Below are 18,321 nucleotides of genomic sequence, written 5' to 3' on the forward strand. Positions count from 1 at the left end.
CTGTGTGGCCTGAGTTGCTGCTTACTGTATATACTGTAGGGCACACTCGAACTGTCATTGGTTAGTTAGTTAAGTGGTGATGGCAAACACATGTGTCTCATTGGGGATGCAAATTAATGGGAACTGTCCACCAGAGGCTTGCATAGACAGCATGGAGAAAATTCACAACACTCCATGTTTTAACTTTTTTTCTTTTTACTGCCCTACTTGATCATACTACAACGCCACACAAAAGCATCAAAAGTAGCAAATCCACAAGTTTGAAATGTGAAGCTAAGCCGTGCATTTTGAGCTTGACGATCTGCTGCTTTTGCTATTTTTGAATTTGAATCGTGAAAAGTACAGTTTTGGACGTATGAGGTTTCCACACGAAAGAGACGATATGCATAAATGCATCTCATATATCATCAATAAAAACATATTTCCATAATTATGGAGCTGTCTGATGGAAATTGTCGTGGATTCAAATTTTATTTGTATCCAACATTGAAAATGTTATAGGACCCAGAATTTGGGTCGAGACCCACTAGTTGAGAAACGTGCCAAAAAGAAAAAATGGGCACACACACAAAGGATAAAGATAATAAACGATGGAAATGGATAGCAAGGAAAAACAAATTCTGCAGATTAGATAAGGCTTGTAAAACATCTCATATCACACACATACACGCACGCACGCGCACACACACAGTGTAAAGATTAGTCTACTGGTACAGTAGTGGCCGTACAGTATCGGCAGACAGTATGTCCGGGACGGGAGACAAGCAGGAAGTGGACTGACCCAGACAGTAAGGAGACTTATGGCTGCGGTGTCTCTCCCGGTCGAAGCGGTAACCTGGGTAACAGGTGCACACAACCCTTCCAAAGTTGTCAGTACACTGCTGCTCACAGGGCGAGCCAGCACACACATCTACTCCTATAGAGAGAGAGAGAGAGAGAGAGAGAGAGAGAGAGAGAGAGAGAGAGAGAGAGAGAGAGAGAGAGAGAGAGAGAGAGAGAGAGATGAGCTTCTAGCTAAATCTGGCATGTTAACAAGACAGCATGTTCAATTTATTGAAGTAATAATAATAACTTTATATGTATATGGCAATTTGTATAACATGAGTTGCAACGTGCTGAAAAACAAATGGGACAATGGGACGAATGCACAATACATTTTAACTTGGAGGATGCTAAAAGAATATAGTCAAAATAAATAAGTTAATACAATTTGAATCATGGATAACCATAGAAGGATGATACATCAAAAGACAATATTATTTACATGAACACTTTTTGAAACATATGTTTTTAGAAGTGATTTAAAAGATAAGGGTATGAGTGAGTGAATAAGTGCAGCACATTATGAAGGTGAGTATTTGAATATTCTGTGTAGATTTGCAGTGACAGACTACAAAATCATGCAAGTAATAGCTCCCTCTAGTGGACATTGTGACCCACTGTCTAACCTGTCCACAGACTGAAGAATCAAACCACTTCAGTCTCACCTTCACACAACATTAAAATATGTTGTGGGTGATTGGACAGCAGTGTGTTAAATCGAGGTGTAAATGCAGAGAGAGAGAGAGAGAGAGAGAGAGAGAGAAACTACTATACATTGAACTCAGAATGCGATACCTCGCCAGAATGCGATACCCTAACCTTCATATCATTTTAGACATCTCATTCCTTTCCAAAAACACCTTCACACCTTCGATCCTCTCTGGGATCTTGCTCAGTGAGGTGTTTCTGATCTAAATATTGCGCACACAAAAACGCAGACAAACGGATGGAAATGGTTTTGTCAGATGTACTATCACTGGTGGTACCACCTACCTGGTATACACTACTCCCACAGTCAAAGATTACATACCTCATGGACATACAGTATAGTGATAATAGTCTAATGATAGCATAATATATATCATATAGGCTATATGAGTAATAAACCGCGTTGGCACTCATATGCTGACCCTGGTTGTACAGTAGGATGTATTCTTCAACCACTGTTTTTATTTTTGAAAGACTTAATATTGTTTTAAATTAATTAGTTACACTCCTGCATGATTGTCTTTATTGCATGATGCAATAAAGACAATAGAAGATTAATATTCTGTGAGAAAGGTTGAGGATAAAGGCTCTATTCAGCCCTTTTGAAAACAAGAAGTAACTGTGTCTTTAAATAAAGGCTGAATAGCCAGTGGTAGGTTTGTACTTTTTTTTATTAGTAGGTTTATATGTTTTTAGTATCACTTCCCAATTCATTTCTGGTGATACAACAACAATAAGCAGTACTACTCACAAAGGTATGAATGTTCTTTTAGAATACTTTAGAATAAGAAAAGTACAAAGAGAGTTTTATTTTGTATTTATTTATAAGTACAAAGGTATTCATTACAATTCAGTTTGTAATTTAAAACATTTTAATGGCTTTAATATGAAATGCTATTTTTCAGTGTTTTCCTATTTAAAGAATTTAATTTGCTTTTGCTTTTGCTTTGTCTTATGATCACTGCACAATATGCCAAAGCATTTTCATTGTGTCTAATCTGTTCGAAGTTTGACATTTTACTTTTTTTACTTTTTTAATTCCATTGACTTTATTGTGGTTATCGTGTTCTTGTCATTTGTTCATCTACCTTCATTGGAAAGAACTCCTAGCAGTTTTAAATTGAGCTATATACTGTAATAAAGGTGACTTGACTTGCAACTAAGGGTTTCTGATTTGGATATAAATATTAGAAACGCACCAAAATTGTGACTCAATTGAAATATTAAGATCAGAAGTTGCTACTTTATTGGGCAACTCCAGGCACTTTTTATGGTATACTTTATTGATATTTCCTGTTAATGTTCATTTTCCAAAATACGCATGAAAAGGTGTTTCCAGTTCCACCCTACTGCCGAGTCAATCTATTGTAACAAAGGGATGGAAAAAACTGGAACAGGAAACGAGACGATTAAACTGTAAATTAATTTCCAAACTGTAACACTAACAAAGTTTTCTGTGCAGATGATGCAGTCTGTCAGAGTTGACATTGGATCAAAGCATATCATCCATCCAACCCCCTCATGTGTCCAAGCCGCCCCCCCTCCGCTGAGGGACGGTGAACATCACCATGTCTTCATCAGCTACAGCAGCACCGATTTGTGTTGGACTCACAACCTCATCGACGAGCTGGAGTCCTGCGGCTTGCAGGTCTGCTACCACGAACGCGACTTTGTTCCCGGTCGCACTGTGCTGGAGAACATGTCCGACTGCATTCAGGAGAGCCAGAAAGTTCTGCTGGTCCTCAGCTCAGAGTTTGTAAGGAGTCGCTGGTGTCTCCTGGAGGCCAACATGTCTCTGTTCAGAAACTGCCTGGAGCGCAAGCCCATAGTTCCCGTGTTGCTGGAGCCGGGAATCAGCATTCCTCTTCACCTCTGCCACCTCACCTACCTGGAGGCCAGGGACCCAGACTTTCTCATTAAGCTGCTCAAGGTGCTCTGCACATCCAACCATCAGCTACAGGCCAACACGGTCGCACCCTTCCAGCCTCCATCCATCTACAACGGGAAGGTCCTGCAGCCTCTGACTGCTGTTAACAAAGAGGGGCTCCACAAATGGGACACCGGCCGGTTCAGTGACATGGAGGTCCCGGATCAGCTGCGTTTGGTCATTGAAGACCCAGACATGTATCTAAGAGCTGTGAGGATAGTCAATAATGTTTCTGAGAGCAAAGTGTGCTTTCGTTCTCTTTGGTTAAGAGCGTTGATGTACATTGCAGCTGCAATAGTTGGTGTTGGATTGATAATACTAATTAATGTGGCCATTGCCAGTCAGGGTGAATTGACTGACTTTTACATTTACTATTGTTATATTTCCCTGATCGTGCCTTTGAGTATCTTTGTTCGTCTTTGTATCTGGAAGGCGGAAGATACAAATTATATTATGGGGGAAATGCAGAAAGCAGTCGGACAAGCAAACACACTGCTTTGTCAAGATAAGGTTTTAATGGGCTGTCGTTCTAATTCCAAAATCACTCTGGTCTATGTTTCTTTGGATGGGTGCAGGCGTGAATTTGCAGAAACATTTTCTGAGCATGCCTGCACAGAGGAGATGTTTCACAGAGCTCTGGTCTTCTTCTCATCGGGTTATGCCTGCTGCCTGGGCAAAAGGCACTTCCCCTTTCTCCAGCCTAGCGCCGCTGGCCACCTGGAGGGAGGAGTGTGTTTCTGCCAGTATGTCTCACAACAGCTGAGCAGGGGGAAGTGGAAGTAGTGGTAATAGTATAAATATAGTATAAATGAAAAGTTCATAATTTTTCATATCCACATGGCTCTGTCATGATTATCCAGTTTCCTTGGCCACTTACCAATGATTATATCTTAAGTGTATGTTCACATTTTGGAGCAATGCTATTTAAATACACCTTAAGACACCGTTCTTAAATGGTGAAATAAACATGACTTTTTTTTTTACTACAGTGTGAGAAGCCGTAGTAAGGAACCAGCTGAGACAAACTGTGTCATCATTTACAGTACCACAATACCAGTAAGACGCCCTGAGGGGGAGAAGCGACCTCGCCATTAGGTCACGTGCACGCATCCACCTGGGTGACGGCAGACTGCTGGGCGAGTGCTGGCGCTTTGGCATGGGGGGTCAGATCAACATAATTTGAATTCTGTACTGGACATATATGGAGCATGTCTTGAGTGTACAGGGTTTGATGAGGTCTGGCCATATATGGAGCGTGTCTTGAGTGTACAGGGTTTGATGAGGGCAGATCAACATATGGAATGTCAGAACAGGTCAGCTCCATATACTGTATGGAGATCTAAGGGTGGCAGGGGGGCAGTGTCTTGAGTGTACAGGGTTTGATGAAGGCCCAGGTAGGGCCGGGCCTTAATATTCGGGCCTGTTGAGAACTATTCCAACATTTTTCAAAAGTATTTCATAAATAAAATAAAAAACGAACTGAGAGACACATCAAAATGTCTCTTCTTTCTAAACATGCTATACACAGGAAGCTTCTTTGCAAATGAGACAGAGCCTTGATCTATGACAGACAGACAGAAATGGACAAAAACATAACCTTGGAGGTGATGAGTACTGTAGGTGTATCAAATATATATGAATTATTCAGGCTCATAGTTGTATTGTTTACCTACCTTCAGGTATGCACTGGCCCATCACAAATCTGAAGCCCTCACAGCACTTCCTCCTGGAAAACACACAGACAAACAGACAGACAGACAGACAGACAGACAGACAGACAGACAGACAGACAGACAGACAGCTCTGTGACTCATGTGACATATCTGATGTATGCATCATATATATATATATATATATATATATATATATCATGGTATTGGTATGGTATTTCAATTTGCTAGAATGGGATGCACACGCAGATTAGACACACCAACGGACCGGCATGCGGTCAAACATGCGCTGCTCCCGTGCTTGCGGTTAGGGTTTGATGTAGGTTGTCGGTCTAATGACAGTCGGACCACTAGTATGTCTAAACTAAAGGGTAGGAGTCAGATCAAATAGATGTCCCCTGGTCCCCCGGGGGTGTCGAGTATGAGTATACCATAGACTCACCCTAAAAGACCAACCTTGTTACTGACACAGTCAGCCATACATTTCCACACTCTGTCGTACAACAGTGTCAAAATTGGCATTAAATCTATAAGTTCACAACACATCGCAGATGCGACTCATTATGAGCTTATAGATCGGTGATTTTCGGCGAGCAAAATTGCGAAAAAGTACTAATCGGCTAAAGAATTACAGAATGAAGACTTTCATTATATGGAAGATAATATTGCCCAAAATTGCAGAGCCGCCATGGTGTCTTTGAGTCAGCTCATTATGGTACCATTAGTATTGTTTTTTTTTTATAAAGGACTTACATTAGGGCATTGCAGAACATAAAGTATATACTGTATATAAATATATTCAGACAGTAGACTAAACTAGACAGCAGGGACAAGGATCACAGCTTAATATTTAGATAGTAGGAGACATTAACAGAATATATTACAATCACAAATTGTAGGTGAGGAGCCAGTATTGGATTCCAGCCAGGGGTGCAATGTACCATAAGAAGTCATGATAAATTATATTACATACTACAGTATATGATTGTGGGTTTAGTGAGCACACACTTGCCAAGGCATTGCAATCACGAGAACACTGAGAGCCTTGTAGGCTACACAGAGTTGTAAAGGTAGTCAGTAAAGTGTACATGCAGCAGGAAGAACAGAGTTGGGTAGAGTAGCCAAAAACTGTATTGTACTCACCTAAAACTATTGTTATGTTAATATAATAAATGACTTCAGTGGAAGTAAAAGTAGTAGTCATCCAAAGACTTGAGGAAGAGGAAGAAAGTATCTACTTTATGCGAACGTAACTGTTGTTTTTTAAAAATATAGACATTGTCCAATATAAATAAACAAAAGTCTAGAGAATAATACAAACAGAATGTGCATTTAATAACAAATGGGTAAAAATAAAAGTAACAAGCAGAATGCCATATTATTTATCCTCAAGGAGGAAGATGCATGAGGACTGAGGTTGTAACAGGAGGGTGATGGAGACATTGGAGAGGGGGAGAGAACGGCTTTGAAGCCCAAGTTATACTTGGTTGTGCATCATGCCGTGCACCGGAATGAGCCCATCCAGTGCGTAAAGCATTGCACTGTGATGCGTTGTGAACTCGTAGATCGGTGTGCCACACCAACTAAGTACAAAATAAAAATAAGGTATGAGAGTGAACATGTGCAGGGTTGAGTCATGGATGCAATACGGGCCTCACACAACTGTCGTACACACAGCCCACATTGCATCAACATTCGTTGATGACAATCAAAGCAAGGTTCTTGGCAGTCTGTGCGAGAATCACATTGGTCTGTCGTTACAGCACTGATGGAGATGTATTATAAAGTGTAGGATTTGCCAGGGGAAAAAAGAGAAGCTTTACAATCTTGACACTGAACTTGAAGCAGTGGTAAGAAATCCAACTGAAGCAAGAACCACACCGCATGGAGCCATGTGTTTTCTTTTCTCTCTTCTTCTTTTTATAGTTCATATTGTTGAATGTACAGCATATTGTGCTTATGTTCTCATGGAGTCCAGTAGAAGTTCACCTGTTTGTCTCCCTCTACTTGTAAATGAGATGAAGTGGCTGAGCTGATTGTTTTTTATTTCACTCCTAAATCAGATATCTAACATCTGGGAAATTCAACACTTACGTGGACAAATTCAATGAGCATTTAACTGAGCATGAACTATGAACCAACCTAACTTCCAACAAAAAAAAAACGTTGCTTGCAAAGCAGTCTGCTAATAATTTCCCATAAGCAGTCATCTGAATTTTTGCCATATTGTGCAATGAATATCATTTAACTTTTTTTAAAATCCGGAATGGATTTATAGTGTTTTGCAGTAAAACGCTTTGGATCCTCACACAACAATCCACCACATGCTACAGAGATTAGGGCAGGAGGACCGGAGAGGAAACTGGAACTACTACAGAGCCTTACAGCGTAAAAATAACAAGCAGACATACATACAAGTGCTATGTACACACAAGCAAGCACAAACAAACGCATGCGTGGATGGATGCATGCATGCTTACCACACAAAACATAAAGACCAGACACATACACAGGAAGAGGAGGAAGATTGTGCCTAATTCATGCTCTGTTGGACGAGGTCGTCACGCGCCGAAAATAGCAGACCTACAAGCTCACAACGTGTTATGTCTGTGATGCGGTCACAACGTGTTATGTCGGGATTTACGTAGGAAGACTCCTGTCCGGAACACAGCATGCTCTTGGCGGAGGGAATTTAGCATGCTACCTCATTCATGGCCCCTCTAGATGACAATTTGCTTTTATTCTCCTCCAAAACTCCCTGCAAAATAACTCTAAATCACTCCGAGACCCCCCCACACACACTCCACCCCTCCTCTCTCTCCTCTGAATGAAAAATAACCTATAAAACGGCGACGCTAGCTAGAGCTTGATGAAATCCAGATGAGAGCGCAGCCTCAGTCTGCAGGCTAGGGATGGAGGAGATGGAGGCTGCAGGAGATAGGCGCTGAGGTGGAAATGGGATAGGGAATTACAATGGGGTCCTGCAGGGGTCCTGCAGGGGTCCTTGGGTCAATAAAGACTTTTATATTCATCACAAAGTCAGAGCATTGATGCCTCCATGTGCTGTCAGAATGATGCTCCGTTTTGTTATGCATGTTTTCCCAACTTCTTGTCTGAGTTTCTAAAGAGGAAAACAGGAGGTGCTGTTACTGCGTTGCTATAGTTACAGTACAAGCAAGTTTACCGTATTATGACATGTTCCGGCTCATTCCGACTGATGTGGAATTAATGAGAATGTTTCGGCATCCCTCGTCTCTCTGCACAACAGATTTTCCCAACGTCTTTTGGGCACAGACAAGATTATTTCTTTTGGACTGGGGCTGTAAAATAGACAAGCTGAAGCCTCCCTACTCCCCCTACAAACATCAACAGACAGCCTGTCTGTCAGTCATTCTGTTGATGGGAAACAGGGGTTAAGGGTGATTTGAGGGATGAGACAATAATACTCAGGGGTCTTGGGCATCTGGCTGAGCAGATGGGGCCAGTGGGAGATGTAAACCATGTGCTTTTCTAATGTCAATGGAGGTGCAAGAGCAGTGCTGAATGCTGATCATCATTTGTAAACTCTTGCGAGTTACAAATGGATAAATGGAGCCCGTCCTGTGAATTATTTTGTTGATTTGTTTGAAGATTGTTCTGTAAATCAGCCTTATGTTAACTAACTAAAAGGTGTATAAAACAATGTGGGTATAAAAAAACTATGACCTTTCAGTTACAGGGCAGTCTGCTATTCTGTGTGTGAGCACACGTATGTGTGTGTGTGTGTGTGTGTGTGTGTGTGTGTGTGTGTGTGTGTGTGTGCGTGCGTGCGTGCGTGCGTGCGTGCGTGCGTGCGTGCGTGCGTGCGTGCGTGCGTGGGTGCGTGCGTGCGTGCGTGCGAGTGAGTGTGTGTGGCTTAAATCCTCTCCTTCACGTTGTCACTCCCTCTGTGGACTTTATGTACTTTTAAACGACTGTGATTTGAAACCTATTGATGTATATTCATGTTGCTCTCTCTCTCTCTCTCTCTCTCTCTCTCTAATGTACTGCTTCACTGACAGATTGTTGGCCTTGTATTGCTGGTCTTAAGTGATAAGGTGTCCATCTTCTCCGTATCAGTTTCATTCTGGAGAAGATTATCCTGTCCTCAGGGGACTTCCTGAGAACAGGGAATATATCTACAGGCTGTCAATCACCCAAGGCCAGCTCAAAGCCTTAAAAAAACTGCTTCAACTATTCATTTTGTGGCATTTTCTGTTGTCATTGGAACGGCAGATAATACCACTATACTTTCTATGTTAGTACAGCCAAGAGATGGGGTAAGAAGAAAACAGGATAGAGAGGAGAGATCACATGCAACTCTTGATAGGAGCCAGATATATGCAACTGTAGGATGATGTTTGGTTTGTGTTTATGTGATATATACACATTTACCCGCGGCAGGCCTAATGTAGCGAGATTAGCATCAAAAATACTATTTGAAGAGCCAACCCACTAAATGTGGAATTACCAATAGTAATTGTCCAATAGGCGGACATTCTGTGAAAATAGCAGATCGCACTGCATGCCTGTTGTGAGCTTGTACATCAGCTATTTTCAATGAAGAATTTTGGTGTAGACTATAGGGAAGGGGGAGGGGACCAAGCATAGACCCCTGGGAGGGAGCCTCCGGTCAATGAAGCATATAGGGTTTAAGTGGTTAAAAATGTACAAAGTACCTTACTTTTACCGTATATAAGGCTGTTAAAAATAAGCACACTCTGACAGGCTGTTTGACCATGTTGTTACCCACCATGAAATCTGACTGATTGACTGACCACCCCACGGTGCCACTTCAGAAACACAGAGTTGTGATTGGCCCACGGTCAGGGGGATTTTGGACCGTGTTTGTGTAAGAAAATCTCTTTTGGACAACTTGTAGTTGAATGTTATTTCACACCTCTAATATTCCATGCATGGGGCACCCTTTCCCAAAAAACTGTCCGTCTCTGGTGCCCCAGCTTGGCCAGCCCTTTCAAAGCTGCTGTGGTCTCACCACTGCTTTGACCTGCTAATCTGGGCCTGAACAACAGTCCTCTCCCTCTGGTGTTTGGCACTGGTGCTGGTGGCTGAACCAGCAGCTAGCTGGGTGTTGGACACACACACACGCACGCACGCACGCACGCACGCACGCACGCACGCACGCACGCACGCACGCACGCACGCACGCACGCACGCACGCACACACACACACACACACACACACACACGGCCCCGGGGCTGCTTCCCTTTGCTGCCAAGATCAGCATGACATTGACTGGGAGAAACAGCAAGACAGGATCCAGAGGTAGACCCTCCTCGTCTGGATCACTTTACACTGCAGATTATGTACTTTAGTATGACCCCCCGTCCGGGGGGGGGGCTCGCTGTTATTGTTTCAACGTCTAAAGTTGGCGTGATTTATTTGTGCATTCACGTCGGGAACGCACTACAAAGGCGGCATAGACGTTACGACCACCCCCCAATGCGCGCACACACAGGCATGCACTGTACTACGTATGTACATACAGCACACACGCACACACACACACACACACGCATACACACACACACACACACACACACACACACACACACACACACACACACACACACACACACACACACACACACACACCCTTCCTCTTCCAGCCCCCCCCCCCCCCCCCCCCCCCAGCAGACTGTGACCTCCAGACAGTGGAGGGGTCACAAGGCCTGGGTAAGGGATGATGCTGTCCACAGACATGCCTGTAAGTCACTTGGCATTATGCATCCCATCCACATGGTGTGAGTGCTTGTTCTCCTGGAGATAAGGAGTCTAGGACAGCAGGCCAGTCGGATCAGCCTGGTCTTATGTTCCTGTCAGTGACTCATGCAGCTCTCACCTCCGCAACACCTCCCCCTGACTCCTTCGACCCCCAACACCTCCCCCTGACTCCTTCGACCCCCAAAACCTCCCCCTGACTCCTCGACCCCCAAAACCTCCCCCTGACTCCTTCGACCCCCATAACCTCCCCCTGACTCCTTCGACCCCCAAAACCTCCCCCTGACTCCTTCGACCCCCAAAACCTCCCCCTGACTCCTCGACCCCCAAAACCTCCCCTTGACTCCTTTGACCCCCAAAACCTCCCCCTGACTCCTCAGCTCCCAAAACCTCCCCCTGACTCATTCGACCCTCAAAACCTCCCCCTGACTCCTCAGCCCCCAAAACCTCCCCCTGACTCCTTCGACCCTCAAAACCTCCCCCTGACTCCTCAGCCCCCAAAACCTCCCCCTGACTCCTCAGAGAGAAGATGTGACCTTGGGGTCATAGATGACTGGAGAGGAAACGAGTGGTACTTATCTCTCTCTCTTTGTGTTTGTGTGTGTGTGTGTGTGTGTGTGTGTGTGTGTGTGTGTGTGTGTGTGTGTGTGTGTGTGTGTGTGTGTGTGTGTTTGTGTGTGTGTGTGTGTGTGTGTGTGTGTGTGTGTGTGTGTGTGCGTGCGTGCGTGCGTCTGTGCGTGCGTGCGTGTGTACAGTGCGTAATGTGCGCCTGAATGTGTATGTGTGTACATTGGGTAGAACAAGGACGAGGGAAGGTTGAGGTAGAGGATGGTGAGCTATGGAGATGAAGGCAGCTGAGGGTTGTTGCTCTACTATATGAGCAACACAGGAAGTGAACCTCATCGTGGGTCAACGGCCTCTTGACACCCCGTAGGACAGGAGATTGACGGTGTGTGCAGTGTGCACGCGTGCGTGCATTTGCGCCCGTGTCACAAGTGAACGCATGCGTATGCATGTGTGTTTTAGGCTTTGTCGACACGTACACGGGTGTTTTTATGAAAAGAGCTTTTTCACTTTCGGTTTTGAGAAAATAACTCTGTTTGCAAAAATCTCTCTGCCCACACGACAACGTAGCTAAACTGACGTGGGCACCCAAAAACTGTTTGTCTTGTCTTGAGCAAACTGACACAGGCAATTAACCAGGATAAGGCGCCGATGCCCGATACTGTGATACAGCATATGTATTAGGCCTAGTAACAGAAATTTGTTTTGATTAAAATTATTATTATTTTTCCCCTCCTGTCCGAGGGGGGGTGGGGGGGCTGTGCCTGGGGGGAGGGGGTGCTCCAGCCCCCCCAGCACCCCTACTTCCCTCAGCCATGTCCACACAGGGACGCATAAACTGAGTTTTTCGACACTATGGCCAGAGTTTTTAAAAGGATTTTTTTATGGGCCCAAAATGTGTTTGCATAAAAAGCTCATATAATAAGCTATTTTTTTTTAAATAACCATAGGGCCTTAACTTAAGTCAGACAATAATAGTTCAGGATTATGAACTTTTCTCCATAAGCAACACAATCATTACAGCTGAGTGTTAACTGAAAGGGCAAGGCTCCATTTGTAGTTAAATGAACAGGGATTATTCCAAGTGATATTCCTTCCTGTGCCGGAGGAGAGTTTACTTTGCCTTTATTGTGATTTTACTAGCTCTATTTAATTTACAAGTTATTGTTTAAGCCTTTTACATACAGTTACAGTATGTGCCTTATATCTTATCACTATACATGTATACAATAATTCTCCCCAATGGTTTGGCACCTGCCACTCAATCTGAAATTGTACATGGGCATTGGCAAAAGCAGGGACTGACAAAGCAGATTTCCCAAGTTGTTGTCCACAGCATTCTGCACATATTTGGAGCACACGCATCCGAGTATGGACTAGTTTATTATAATATATACTGATACAGTTCCTGGGGAAAAAGTACCTCAGATACAGTGCAAAAAGGAAGTGGGTCGTAGACTATACTACAGTACATAAATTATACAACATGTTTACTTTAATGTAGGTTTCCAATTCTACATGTGTTCACTTTCTCTTAGCAAGGTGCAATTTCCTCCGCCTTGATCTTTATACGCAAAAGTGTGAAGGTGTTGAACAAAGCTGCACATGCGTGTGTGTGTGTGTGTGTGTGCGCACGCGCGTGGGTGCGTGCGTGCGCGTGTGTGTGCGTGCATGTGTGTGCGTGCATGTTTTCACGTATGTGTTTGTGTGTGTGTATGTGTGTGTGTGTGTGTGTGTGTGTGTGTGTGTGTGTGTGTGTGTGTGTGTGCGCGAGCGCGCGCGTGTGTGTGTGTGTGAGAGTGTGTTTACCTATGTGTGTGTTCCTCTTGGCTTCATATGAGCACACACATGTGGAGGTGTTAGTGTGGGGAGCGTGAGCGTCTCCTCTCTGTGTTTATTTACACTGCCAGTCTACTTCCAGGGCCCGAGCCCCCGGGGGACACATCACAGCCCTGGCTAACAGTGAAGCCTTTAACCGGCAGCTCTGGAGGAGGTCTGTTTCACTTCCAGCAGCCCATGTAGCCGTTATATCCTTCTCCTGTCCTCCCTCCAATTCCTGTCACTGTCTTATACCCTCTTGTGTCTCCTCAGACTCTCCCCCCTCATCGGTCTGTCATCTCCTCTTCTCTTAAAATAACTACTTTTGCATGAAGCTACAACTTAAAATAACTAAATATCCTTCAACCTTCTCTCCCTGGTTCATAGTATCGCCATGTGTGGACTACTTTTTGCCTAGGACGGTGATATGGCTTTGACCTTGGCACTCCTTACTGTTGGGTTTAAAAAGGGATAGTGATTTAAAGGGTACATAAGAAGATTCTAACTCATCAACATTCGTCAACAGAATCTGAGCCCCGAAACAACGAGCTGATGCGATTAACTCAGTCTAATGCAAATTATAACTATTACTAACAATTTCAGGTTATTCTGCTGTAATACTGAGTAACAGAAAAACAAATACAAGGAGAATGAGCATCAACTGCCCTGTGCACGTTTTTAATCACACAGCAGGAAAGCAGTGAGATGTGAGAAAGAGTCCTACAGTAGTTCCTACAGTAGTTCCTAGTCACTAGGATACACACGAAGGAAGGAGAAAGGCCCCAAGTGTGAGTTCCTCATTGGCCAGCAGGGGTAGATGTCTTTCCAGAGGGGAATATTGAATAACTATGATATTGAAATTGAACTATGGGCACAAGCAGCTTATACGTTGTGGCATAGAAGGCAGCACCTTTTCTCTTTATTTCACCATCTCTTTCTCAGAACCTCTTCACACAACGTTTCCCAAAACAAGCGCCAATATCTGTAAGTTATGCAGATTGTTCAGCTTGTTCAAGATAATATCACTCAATTCCAAAATATGTTGTAACAGCTTCCCTCGCATTGGAAAGAAGTGATATGATCTCACTTCAATGGCAGTTTTGTTTCTCCCGTTCCAAGTTTTAAGCTGGAATACAAGGCTTGAATGACTTAACAGGAAATTCAACATAGCTAGACATTTTGTTGCTATCCGCAGGTCCCTGGCCAAGGGGGTGGGAGTTGGTGGGATCGTCTCCTGGGGGGGCTGTGACCCTGTGAGCCCTGCCAGACTCAGTGTCACTGGTGGAATGTGGAATCGCTGACCCCTCTGAGCTCACAGTGACAGACACACATGTGACCTAGTCTGCCAGAGACTGTCAGAGTTTACTGGAGTGGCCTAAAGTCGTATGGGTTTTCCTGGGCCTGAAGTGTATCAGAATCTGAATACCTCCAAGCACACTGTGGACTGTGTGGAGTCTAAAGGGGTCAACTGATACTAACTAGAGTGTGCTGGATACTACTGTCTACAACCTAACTATGCTGCACAAAACTGGAGCCGACTGGACCAGTCGTTCTCAAAGTAGGGTCTCGTCGGGACCCCCGTAGTCCTTGGGGGGGGGGGGGGGGGGGGTCCCCAGTTTGAATACCAAATGTGAAAACATTTGAATACCAATTATGAAAAAGTAGGCTATAACACAAATCTTCTCTTAAGGGGGTACCCTACCTTTTCAACAGGGATCCACGGCCAAATACATATGAATTTGAGGGTTCTTCACATGGAGTTTGAAAACCACACTGATTACATTCTACTGATCTCCTCTGAGTTCACTGGGGTCAACTATAATAGTGTACATACGTTTTGCTGAGATAACTACTGAGGTAGAATCTAGTCTACATTGAACTGAAGGCTCCTCCTGAGGTCTATTAAAATCTCCAGGCTCCAGAAGTCTACTTCATTTTTGTGGAGTCTGCTGGAGTTTACGTGAGTCTTATTACAGTGTGCAGAAGTCTACTGGGATGTACCTAGATTTTGAGTCGATGGAGATTCATCTGTGAGTAAGGAGCGTGAGAGGTGGGCAGCCGGGGGGAAGGGGGAGGGGGGCTGGAAGAGAGTGAAAGAAAAAGGATGACAAGACACAGAAACTCACAGAGAGAATGAAGGAATAAATGGGAGGGGGGTCAAACAGAGGCCACAGAGGCATAGGTTAGGGCCAGATAAGGTTGAGTGAGAGAAGCTAAGCAGGCAGTGAGACAGCCAGGGTGAGCCAATGACTGTACCCCCATAATGATGTGTCTCTGAGAGGACTCATGCGGGAAAATGCACTCAATCTGACAGCGATTCAGACAGGAAACCAGAGCAGAAAGCCACAGTTTGAAGGGAGGTTTTACAGTAAGGAGCCCAGTAAAGGCTTAAAGCATGGCTCAAGGTAATGGGCTGATAAGACCTGAAGGTCACCCAAACCTCCAGAGTGGCCTTGTAACGGCCTTGATGCACCACAGCTCCCCAAGGCGTCGATAGATTTACAAACATTGTTTGCAGATGTGACTCCTCATCGGGAATGCCCCCCCCCCCCCCCCCAAACCTTTCTTTGTTCTCAACTTTCAATTCTGTTAAATAAAAAGTATTAAATGTACAATCGTGTCTACACATAGCTGGGGTATCATGGACGTGAAGCAATGCTGCTGACAATAATGTCCAGGGTGCAACTGGCAGCTGATCTGGAGGTGGTCTTAATACGTAATGACAGCATCGTCATCAAAGAGCAAGAGACCAGCTAACCTGGAGCAGATTGAACATGGACCAGGAGTGAAAAACAGGCGCTGTGTTTTTCTAAAGGGTCGTTCAGGTGGTTCCTAATAGAAAAAAGATGGTTAAAAATGTATATAATGATTACATGAGTTTCTGGGGAGGTCCACAAAAAAAAGAAAACTGCACGGCTCTACGAAAACTATTATACCTCCATTAAATACAGGAAGCGTAACTCGAAAGGCCCTCGTAAAATGAGCTTACTCTGAGAAAATGAAGAGAACAGAGAGCTGACAGCGGTGGGTAGCTCCTCGAGGTAATTAGACAACATTACGGCGCAACTCCAAGCAGCGTTACTTCATGGAGGGAGTCTTGTGTCAACTCCAAGTGTGAGAAAAACGAACAGGTTCCCTTTTCCCACGGCTTACGACATCGGTTCATAAATGGAGTGTCGAGGCAAACTGGAGTGTACCTTGGGATTTTGTGACAACCACAAATTATAATTGCAATACACATGTATAAAAAGTAAAAACGTACTATATGAATGATATTTTAGTACTTTGTGCAAACCCATTTCCCAATACAGAGGCAAATTATATATCCTTTCAGCCTGGCTTCTCTATTTTGGACATTATAGGCGAAAACACACACACACACACACACACACACACACACACACACACACACACACACACACACACACACACACACACACACACACACACACACACACACACACACACACACACACACACACACACACACACACACACACAGTGCATATATAGATGTATGAAAGTATGAAATAAGGTTTAAATGTTTCAACTTCTGGTGTTAGGAAATTAGAAGATTTAACAGATCAATAAGAGTGATAACACATGTTATAGAGGCTATTTTAGGTGGATCTGAAAACAGGTGTGCCATGCGATTTTGACTTGACCTTTGGCTGTGCCTCGGGCACAAAAGGTTTCCAAACCACTCAATTAGACAATATTACAGCACAACTCAAAGCAGTGTTACTTTGTGGAGGGAGTCTTATGTCAACTACAAGTGTGAGAAAAATGCTACAGGTTCCCTTTTCCCACGGCTTAGGATGTGTTGATTGCCTTCCAAAACACACTGAGAGATGATGCCAAAGGAGTGAAAGAAACGAGCAATAGCTTGAAAAGGACACCCCAATGGACGTCTGGATGCAATGCAAACAATCTGTGAAGGATCGCTTGGTCCAGGGTGGTGAATGAGCCACAGGCTTGCAGGGAAAGGCGATGATTTGCGTTTGTTTTGGGCGGAATAGAGATGTCTTAAAAAATATATTTTAACCCGAGTTTACAAAGCGGTTGAGAAACAAAGCGAGATGTAATTTGCTCCGCCGTCACTTGGATCCTGTGAGGATGAGGGTGACGGCGATGATGAACATTTAGATTTGGCTGCAAACGGCCCCGTCAGAGCCTTGGCTGAAATGTCCACTGGGTAATTACAGCAGACTAGACTTGAGTGGAAACTCACTCAACGCAACTTGTAGACGCGTGTGAGCGATTACACCCATGCACACTATAACAGTCAAATGCATTCAGGAACATTGTACAGTACATACTGCCACACAGCTATAGATGATCACATGCACAGTTGCACACGCATACATGCATGCAGCATGATCTGTGCACACACAAACATACAGACATGCAAGGCACAGGCACACACTCACGTGCACGCGTGCACACACGCACACGCACACGCACGCACACGCGCACACACACACACACACACACACACACACACACACACACACACACACACACGCACGCGCACGTGCACACGCACACGCACACGCACACACAGAGACATCTGCTTCTCGTTACCTCCGTACGGCCTGCTGTTTGAGTCCTATATCAAACCAACCCTGTCTGTTTTTCACCGGGGGTTTCCTGCTAACTGACATGATCGGTTTTAGCACCTAATTTCTCCCTTTATTGTTTATCGATTTGCTTTATTCCACTCCTTCCTAGCCTACGATGACAGGCAGGCAGATGGGGCTTTACCAAAGACATACAGTATGATGTGCATTATATTATAACATACATTATAGCACTGAAAAGCATGTGTCCACGTAAAGAAAGTTTCTTTTTTAATATAGAGCTTTATGGGGCCAAGACATCACTCAACAACACACAGCAGCACATATAATACCAGGTGCTTTCAGGTGAATGAATAATCACAATGAAAAAGCCTGACAACAATGGGAAAGAGAGCTTTGGCGGTTGGGTGCGCATGGTTTGTCAGTCACAGCAGTGGTAGTCTAGTGGCTGGTTTTATGGCATGTAAGCAG

At 44.2% G+C, this 18,321-nt stretch overlaps 1 protein-coding gene across 1 annotated transcript in view; it reads right to left on the reverse strand.

Moving 5' to 3' along the window:
• The window catches only part of LOC306920035 (collagen and calcium-binding EGF domain-containing protein 1-like), a 47,779-nt gene that overhangs the window by 7,216 nt on the left and 22,242 nt on the right, over nucleotides 1-18,321 (reverse strand). Inside the window, exons 3-4 of the mRNA XM_079496636.1 lie at nucleotides 5,131-5,183; nucleotides 782-916 (exon numbers count right to left, since the gene is read on the reverse strand). Coding sequence (XP_079352762.1) covers nucleotides 782-916; nucleotides 5,131-5,183 — 188 coding nt within the window. The remainder of the gene's footprint in view (nucleotides 1-781; nucleotides 917-5,130; nucleotides 5,184-18,321) is intronic.

The sequence above is a fragment of the Electrona antarctica genome (assembly GCF_951216825.1).
Source record: "Electrona antarctica genome assembly, chromosome: 3".
NCBI lineage: Eukaryota > Metazoa > Chordata > Actinopteri > Myctophiformes > Myctophidae > Electrona > Electrona antarctica.